General features: G+C 55.0%; 1 protein-coding gene across 2 annotated transcripts in view; it reads left to right on the top strand.

Annotated features, from left to right (window-relative positions):
* The first annotated feature begins 516 nt into the window (after positions 1 to 516).
* The window catches only part of LOC125920671 (keratin-associated protein 10-7-like), a 9,896-nt gene continuing 844 nt past the window's right edge, over positions 517 to 9,568 (top strand). Inside the window, exons 1-2 of one of the 2 annotated variants that reach the window (XM_049627752.1) lie at positions 517 to 1,142; positions 1,188 to 1,385. In XM_049627752.1, coding sequence (XP_049483709.1) covers positions 537 to 1,142; positions 1,188 to 1,385 — 804 coding nt within the window. In that variant the 5' untranslated portion in view covers positions 517 to 536. Of the gene's footprint in view, positions 1,386 to 9,568 lie in introns of those variants that run through there. The other variant, XM_049627750.1, reaches the window with a different exon arrangement.

Raw genomic sequence — 9,568 nt, 5'->3', positions numbered from 1 at the left:
ACATCGGGACCACAGAAGTTATAAGCCCACTCAGAAGGATCAGTCCCACATTGCCTGTGCCCTACAACATGCAGCTCTGTCCTCTTTTTTCCAATCATGGGTCAGGCCAGCTGCTCCAGGTCAGGTCCAGGCTGGGTCCACAGGAGCACAGCACATGAGCCCAGAGCCATCACCTGGGACCCCGGCACATGACCGGCCAGGTGGGAGCCGCGGAGTCAGCCGCAGAGAGGCTATGCCTTCCCTGCACGTGTCCCAGGGGAACCAGGCTCATGCCAGGGACAACCAGCCCTGACGAGCGCTGTCCTAGGTTTACAAGCTGAGGCAAGATCATGACACGACAACAGAATAGGCCCTAATGACAGTCCTCACAGCCCAAAACACCAACAAGGAAGGAGACATGTGAGCCGTCGGCTGGGACAACACACACCTGAGAGGTATAAAAGCCGACAGACAGCCGGAGCTCCTCACACACTCACACACACACACTCGCACACACACCCACGCCCACTCCCTCCTGCAGCCCCACCGCCCCCGCCATGGCCGCGTCCACCCTGTCCGCCTGCTCCAGCGACCTGAGCTATGGCAGCCGCGTCTGCCTGCCCGGGGCCTCGGACTCCTGCCCCGACTCCTCCTGGCAGGTGGACGACTGCCCAGAGAGCTGCTGCGAGCCCCCGTGCTGCGCCCCGGCCCCCTGCCTGACCCTCCTGTGCGGCCCCTCCTCCCCCTGCCAGGGAGACTGCTGCACCCCTGCGTGCTGCAAGCCCGTCTGCTGCACCCCTGCGTGCTGCAAGCCCGTGTGCTGCACCCCTGTGTGCTGCAAGCCCGTCTGCTGCACCCCTGTGTGCTGCGAGGACTCCCCCTGCTCAGCCTCCTCCTGCTGCAGACCCTCCTCCTGTGTGTCCCTGCTCTGCCGCCCCGTGTGCAGGCCCACCTGCTGCACCCCTGTCTGCTGCAAGCTCTTTTCCTGCACCCCTGTGTGCTGCGAGGACTCCCCCTGCACAACCTCTTCATGTTGCCAGCCGTCCTGCTGCACCTCCTCCCCCTGCCAGGAAGACTGCTGCAAGCCCGTCTGCTGCACCCCTGTCTGCTGCAAGCCCGTCTGCTGCACCCCTGTCTACTGCAAGCCCGTGTGCTGCACCGCTGTCTGCTGCGAGGACTCCCCCTGCACAACCTCTTCATGCTGCCAGCCCAGCCCCTGCTGCAGACCCTCCTCCTGCGTGTCCCTGCTCTGCCGCCCCGCGTGCAGGCCCGCCTGCTGCGCCCCTGCCTCCTCCTGCCGGTCCAGCTGCTGCCGCCCTGCCTCCTGCGTGTCCCTGCTCTGCCGCCCCGCGGTGTGCCCCCGCCCTGCCTGCTGTGGCCCCACCTCAGGCCAGTCCTGCTGCTGAGCCTTCCTAGACATCGCCCAGGGTCCTCTCCCGGCAGGACGCTGACCTCAAGCCAGCTGTGCCCCCTGTGGCTTGCACAAGCACCAGGGCAAGGAGAGCCCCTCCTCCTGGCCTGGCCGCTTATTCAGAGACCTGGGATGCTCACCACATCTGCCCTGACCCCAGTTGCACAAGGGCACCCAGCGGCACCAGCCCCATGAGCTCTGGGGTGTTCCTTGTCCCCCAGCAGACCTGGCCCCACCCCAGCAGTGACATCACCTCTGAGTCCTAATAAAGCCACCTCTGACTCCTGCCGACCTCCTGTCTTTCTGTGGACACACTAGGGTCAGGGTGAAGGTGGACACTTGGTGCTGGCTTCTGGGAACCCCGCAGGCCAGGCCCCCGTGGGCCCTAGGGGACCCCCGGCCCCAGCACGTGGCCCCCGGGTCCATCTCAGAAAAGCTGTCTCTCTAACCAAGACCGAGGTTCGTGGGACACAGTGGACGCCCACCCCCACGCCGTCAGCAGCCACGGGCGCCTGAGCCACACTCCCCCTTCCAGCTCGCTGGCTGCCCACACCCAGCAGCCTCTCCTCTGGCCTGTCCCCACCCCACACCAGGATGAAGAAGCCCCCACCGTGGCTCTCAGGCACGGCCGGCGGGGGTACGGTGCTCACCGACTGAGGACGCCAGCCCCTGTGCGGCCTCCTCCCGGTTGCCTCCTGACCATTTCCTGGATTCCGACACCTGGTCTGATGCTCCCACATCCGCTGTTCCCTAAGCCCCGGCCCCCCACCCCCCCACCCCCACTGCACCGGGCCCCTGAGGCCCACATCCCAGGTAAGTGGGAAGATGCCCACGTCTCTGGTGGTGGGGCGGGGGGTGGGGGAGCAGGACTCATACGTACTGCCCCCCAGGCTGCCCTTCCCGCACCCCGAGGTCTGCCCGGCCTCTCCAAATGGCCGCTTGGCTTCTGCCCGCCGCCCCTCGGGCTGGGGCTCAGGCCCCCTCCAGGGCGCCCCACGGGACACGCGGTCCGGGATCCCAAGCACACGGACCGAGCAAGTAGGCACGGAGGACAGCCGGCCAGGTGGCTAGGCACGCACAGCGGGCTGAGCTGTCCCATCTCATACGGCTGCCCCCCTGCTCCTCCCTGAGGCCGCCCCCTAGGACAGGCACCCCCAGAGCTAGAGGCCAAGGTGACACAGGCTGGCCCGCCTTCCTGGTAGCACGGCCAGTTCCCTAGGGAGGGACACAGTGAGGGCCTGAGGCAGCAGAGAGTCTGGCTTTTCTGCTCCCACACGGCCTGAGCCTCCGGGCTCTGTGTCCTCTGGCCACCGCAGGGGGAGCGGATGGCAGCAGAGGGCCCGGGGCTCCCTCCCCCTCCTCTTCTACTTGGTCCTATGCCACTGTCACAGCCAGCGTGGCCCAGCCTGCCCTGGTCCCCCGGGAGCGCGCCAGGGGGACGTGTCAGCCGCCCTCGGGGATGCCCCACTGCAGTGTCCTTCTGCCCCGTCTGAACCTGGGTCCCAGGCACAGGCTGGAGAAAGAAAGTTCCAAACGTGTTCCCGAGAGTCACAACGTGACCCAGCAGGCCCACCTCCCAGCGCCTTCCCTGAAGACGGAGAACAGGTGTGCCGGCAAAATCCGGACACGGCGTTCGAGGCAGCCTGACGCACAGTAACCAAAAGTGGAAACGACCCGAATGTCCACCAGCGGAAGAGGTCACACAAAATGTGGCCGGGCCACGCGACGGAGTCTCAACAGGAGGGAAGCACCGTCCACCCCGGCACGGCTGGGCCTGAGTGCGAGAGCCAGACGCAAAAGGCCACGTGTCGTGGGTTCCCATTCATCAGAAATGTCCAGAGTAGGACAATCCAGGGACGGAAAGCGACTGGAGGTTGCTGGGGGCTGGGGAAGGCAGAGGTAGCGACTGGTAACCATCACAGTCCCTACATTTGAGGGGGAGGGGTGGTGAAAAGGCTCCAAAATTAAGGCGTGGAGGTGGCGGCACAACTCTGCGAACACAACAAAACCACGGACCATACACCCAGAGTAGGTGAACACGGTGGCAGGTGAGCCACATATATAGAAGAAGTCTGTCAAAAACACAAAGCCTCAGGGTGCCTGGGGGCTCAGTCAGTTCAGGGTCAGACTCTTGATTGCGGCTCAGGTCCCAATCCCACGGTTCGTGAGTTCAAGCCCCACGTGGAGATCTGCACTGGCAGTGCGGAGCCTGCTTGGGATTCTCTCTCTCCCTCTCTCTCTCTCTTTCTCCCCTCCTCACATGCGCTCACTCTCTCTCTCTCTCTCTCTCTCAAAATAAATAAATAAATAAACTTAAAACACACACGCACAAAACCTCGTTCCATTTCCAGTTTGGACCGGTTTGCTGACGAACACTGCCATTTCCCCTGCATCCAAATGAGAATCAGTGAGTCCCGGGCAGGGAGAGAAAACCGAGGAGGGCCACCCAGGGACCAAACCCTTAAAAGGTCTTCTGGGAAAGTCTGAGCGGAAAGCGCAGGTTGACTCTAAAACTCGACAGGAAGTACGGCAGGTGTCAGCAGACTGTCGCAGTGGCTTTCCTCCGAGGACCTGGAGCGGCCCGAGGTGGGGGCGTCAGGGGCTGACCTGAGGACAGACTGTGTGTGACCCCTGGGCCAGGGACTCCTGGATTGCAGCCCTGCATCGCGCGGCCCCGGTGCGTCCGGCTGACGCAGAGCAGTAGCGAAAGAGGAACCACACGGGGCGGGGTGGCCTGGAGGCTCCCATCCCGGTTGAGGGTTGGAGAGAAACACGAAGCACTCTTAGAAACTTCCGGAAGATAGGACACTCCCTCCGCTCCTCAGAGCCCCAGCCGTCAGCTCTGCACGAAGAAGGAGACGTTTGCTTGTGCAGAGCACATACCGCCAACGAATACCCGGCTCTCCAGAGCCTCGCGTAAACACGGGAACACCGAAGGTCTCCAAACACGTAAGGAAAGCTAAGTGTGGAAGAGAAGCAAATCACTTCCTAAAGTAAGAACAGGATGCTTATGAAAGACAGAAAGACAGACAGACAGACTGACGGACGGAGGGAGGGAGGGAGGGAAGAAGGACGGAAATACTTGGGACTTCTTGGAAGCTAAAAGCACGACACTCCAGATAAAAGGAGACATAAGAGTGTGTGCAGTAGAGCGTGTGGGTAAAAGCTAATTCTGGAAGGATCTGCACAGAATGCGATTCAGAAGGACAGAGCGAGGAAGGTCCGAAGAGCTCAGGACACGAGGAGGGCAAACGCAGCCGGCCAGCATCCGTGGCCCCGAGCAGAGTGGAAGGGGAAGGATCGAACCCCCGTCACGGAAGAAAGTCATGGCATAAAAGTTGCACAAACGTGCCTGGAGCCAGAAGATGCTGTGAGCAGCAAGATGAAACGAGGCGATGAAAACATTACGGTAATCCGAGGTGGCAGGGGCCAGGAGGGGGACGTTTCTACAAGGTTCTAGCAAGAGAAAAGACTAGAAAATAGAGGAACCTCTGGCCCTGCCCCACTCACCACAGAGGACGGCTTTTAAACAACAGGAGCCCGGAAAGTTCACTGCCCATGAACCTCCTAAACTTCTGCTCAGCGATCTCCGGCAAGACGGAAATGGCCCGGGCTCTTCACGTGTCCACAGAACGTTCACGGACACTATCTGTGCCTGGGACCCAGAGGGAATCCCGAGGCACCTGCTGTGACACCACCATCCGTGACCTCCGAAGCAGAAACTCACCCGCCTGCAGTCTGTCGAGCCTTTCCTAGGGAGGCCTGGCCTTACGGTGGTGGTAGGACAGCCCCGAAAACACAGTTGCCTAAACAAGAGCGTGTGGAACAGTATTACTGACAAAGCCTCACCTCCCCTGGTGCGTGGCTTCCGGGACAGAGGTTAAGTGTTCCCCTCAACACTCTAGAAAAAAATACTTGAAAAAGCAAAATTTTTTTAAATTTATTTTTTAATGTTTATTTTTGAGAGAGAGAGAGTGTGTGAGTGTGTGTGGGGGACAGAGAGAGAGGGAGACACAGTCTTAAGTGGGCTCCAGGCTCTGAGCTGTCAGCACAGAGCCCGTACGCGGGGCTTGAACTCAAACAGTGAGATCAGACCTGAGCTGACACTTAACCAACTGAGCCACACAGGTGTCCCTCAAAAAACAAATTAAGAAAGAGTAGGAGTGGCTCAGTCGGTTGAGCGTCTGACTCTTGATTTGGGCTCAGGTCATGATCCCAGGGTCGTGAGATCGAGCCTATGTCAGGCTCTGCACTGACAGTACAGAGCCTGCTTGAGGTTCTCTCTCCCTCTCTCTCTGTCCCTCCCCTGCTTGTGCCCTTGCTCTCTCTCTCTAAAATAAACATGAAAACAAATTTTAATAAAAGTATCAGTAAAATGTTACAAGTTCTGGCAAGTTTACTAACAATAAACTTTAAAATGGACAGAAGAATACGCTCACCGATCCAGAGATATTTGTTTCTAAGCATAAAAAAAGTAGTATATGAGTATATTTATCCTAAAATTAGAAAATGTAAATGAAGGGGTGCCTGGGGGGCTCCGTTAGTTAAGCGTCCGACTTCGGCTCAGGTCAGGATCTCATGATTCGTAAGTTGAAGCCCCACGTCGGGCTCTGTGCTGACAGCTCAGAGCCTGGAGCCGCTTCAGATTCTGTGTCTCCCTCTCTCTCTGCCCCTCCTCCCCCTTCTCTCTCCCTCTCTCTCAAAAATAAACAAACATTAAAAAAAGAAAATGTAAATGAAATATACCAAGTTCTAGAAATTATAAGTTGCCTGTATTGACTAACAAGATGAAAATTGTAATACAACGATATCTAAAGAAGATCTTGAAAAGATATGTAAAGGTCTGATCTTCAAAAGGCATAGACTCGGTAAGGTTGCCTACCGCCAGCCTTCAACACAGAGGCCTTTCCTGTTACATTCACAACATTGCAGAGCTTAGAAAAAGCCAGAAGTCTTCTGGGTTTATTTAACACGCCTGGTAAAACTCTGATGCCAAAACCTCTCTCTAGAGGGAGGGAGACAGAGAAACTGACTGTAACCCAGGCTCACCTAAGAATACAAAGTAAGAAATTCCAAAGTGTTAGCTCACCCAATACGGAGCTGCCCGACAAGAGTAAAAAGTTGAGTCAATGTCCGAATGCAAGTTAGAAATATGATCAACGATGCTGGAGAGTGGGAGCAGAAAAGCCGTTAGAATTCCTCCCAACAGATGAACACATACACACACAATCTGACTCATTCTTTACTCAAAAGCCCAAAGCAAAACTCTTGGCAAACTGGGAAGACAAAGAAACCACGTAAGTTCAACCAAATTCCACCACAAAGCCATGAACGTCGGCCTGGCCACACGCTCCATCACGCACTCTGGTTCCCCCCTGGAGTGAGGCAGGAGGGCCTGCTGCCAGGGGCTCGGGCTGTACCAGGCATCCCAGCTGGTGCCATGACAGCAAAATAAACAGAACGCATGCGCTTGGAAAGGAAGACACGAAACGTGAATCCCTTGCCACTCACGTGGCTGTCTGCGACACAGCCTTCTGGACTCTCGCTCACTGCTGGCACCTCCGTGCTTGCGAGCCAGGACCCAGCTCGCTGCCCTTCTGTCCCCGCTCAGATGCCCAGAGCTTTTCTTCCTATTTTCAGAAATCATGTGATCGTTCGATCTCCCACTGACCCTGGCCCGCCGGCACCAGCCTGAGGCCCCCGACCCACAGTGGCCCGTCTCAGAGAGGGGTCCGGACCTGGGTCAGGGCGCCGGCAACCCTCAGGAGGTGTGGTTGAAGTAGGGGCAGTTGAATGATGCTGTGACCGTCCAGAGAAGGGAGAAGCAGGCAGTGTATGGGCCAAGGGAAAGGGCATCACACATAGGGACGTGCGCCACAAATCAGAAGCAGAAGAGGAGGATGAGCCCCAACACCTGCTAGACTGAGCCGGACCCCAGAGGCAGCTGTGGGCAGAGTAGAAGTCATCAAACTGGCACCAGGGCCTGTCCCCAAAGCCAGCGTCAGCCTCCCCCGACTCCACTGGCTTCAAGCCCGCGTTCCCTCCCCATTCCCACTCACAAAACCCCAGGCTTTGGGGGCCAGGCCTGGGGGCTTGACCAGGGGGCATGAGAGATGTATCCGGAATTGTGGGCTCTTGAACTTCCCACCCACCATTGAATGGTTCACTTCTCCAGCATTTTTCCATCTGTGAAAGTGGGTCCCCGAGGGGCACTTCACACAGTGGCTGACCTCGGAAGCTGCCCACCGTGACTGTGTGTGTCTACACAGGAAAGCACCGGAACACCCTGTAGTACCAGGTGGTTATTCGTATTTCCCATAGCAACACTGCATTCTTCCGTTCAGGGGAGTGGATTAAATGCATGGTTCTCTCACAACCCCTAGAAGGCCTACAGAAAGGATATCTCAAACATTATAAGGAAAACTAAATCAAAATAGTATAAAAGCAAGAAGGAAGCTCGGGATTTTTTTATGTTTGTAGAAAAGAGACGCAGATGGAAACATTTGTATATAAATTGGAACAGGACCTCAATGCCCCAGAAGTTTTTCATTCATAAAATCAAATGAACTGACACCATTGAGCAGGCCTTGCCTGATGTCCAATGAAATAGACGTGTAAGACTTGGTGGAAAGCATGGAGACACCTGTACCGTAATCAGAGTTGTGGAGAACACATCTCCTTCACATCACAAGATGAAATCAAGCTGCTATGAACAAGAAATAATCAGGTGATGATGTTTGAAAACTGTAAGCTTGTAAATAATGCCAAATAATAGGCTAGAAATGGCTAAAGACTGAAACGTGGTCCAAAACATAAAACCAAGAGAGTCAAGAGGGCAAATGAGAAACATAAGGAAAATGAGAGAAAAGTTGAGAGATAGAAAGGCTGGTTCCAGGGGTGCCTGTGTGGCTCAGTCAGTTAAGCGTCCAACTTTGGCTCAGGTCATGATCTCCTGGTTCACAAGTTTGAGCCTGTGTCAGGCTCTGCGTTGACAACTCAGAGCCTGGAGCATATTTTTGATTGTGTGTGTGTGTGTGTGTGTGTGTGTGTGTGTGTGTATCTCTCTCTTTCCCTCCCCTGCTCATTTTTTGTCTCTATCTCTCTCAAAAATAAATAAACATTAAAATTTTTTTTAAATGGCTGGTTCCAGAAGGTCTGATGTCTAACTGGAGCACAAAAAGAGAGACAAGGAAAGATGAGATATTTTTTTCAGTTGTACACAAACATTTCCTGAAGTGAGCCTTCGCACTGAAATGCTCGATGAGTTCCAACCATACAAAGTTCAGAACTACAATAAAAAGAAAACCAAGTGCTCCTCAAGTATAAAACAAAAGAGAGAGATAAAAGGTGAATAAACAATGGCAGCACAAGAGAATGGAAACGTACCTTTGAGGCTTTCAGGAAACAAGCAGTTAAAAATCTGAATTCTATACCCAGCCAAACTATCATAAATTGCTGCATTTCAGACATGAAAAAAGTCCTAAAATATAAAACCGACCACCACATATAAAAATGTTTTTGATCTTCTAACATAGCCAAATGAAAATGGAAAAAAGAAGTCCAGAATGTATCTTGAAATGTAACAAGGGGCCTCTGAGTTAGTCATGGAGGACGAAGAGGAGCTGAGACTGAGCCTGTCTGGGGGCATGGAAACACTGCTCCTGACACAGGCACAGGGTGGGTACTTAGCTTTCTATGAGCCAGTCCTCTGCATTTTATAAGGTGAGTTGCACTTTATCAGACTTCAAAGCAATTTAAAAATATTTAAAGCAGTTCCAAACAGGGGAGCTGTAACCAGAATTCATCACTTTGGAGAAGGGCTCCCCTCTAACCTCACTCAGCAAAACCTGCCTCAAATATTTTCCACAAGTTTTCTGGAACCAAACAATGAACATGTGGGAAAACAGAGTCCTGCAACAGACTCACAAGACGACTGAGTAAAATCCAATCGTAGAAAATAAAGCAGCGCTAATGAGGGCTTACCCTGCAAGCAGCTCTCAGACCAACAAGGAAGGAGGCGTGTCAGCCGTTGGCTGGGACAACACGCAGCCGGGAGGTATAAAAGCTGACAGACAGCCGGAGCTCCTCACACTCACACACACACACACACACACACACACACACTCACACACACTCCCTCCTGCAGCCCCACCGCCCCCGCCATGGCCGCGTCCACCC

This window comes from Panthera uncia, chromosome C2 (genome assembly GCF_023721935.1).
Source record: "Panthera uncia isolate 11264 chromosome C2, Puncia_PCG_1.0, whole genome shotgun sequence".
In the NCBI taxonomy this organism is placed as follows: Eukaryota; Metazoa; Chordata; class Mammalia; order Carnivora; family Felidae; genus Panthera; species Panthera uncia.
Note: the sequence above shows the minus strand (reverse complement) of the source record. Positions and strands in the feature narration are given on the sequence as shown.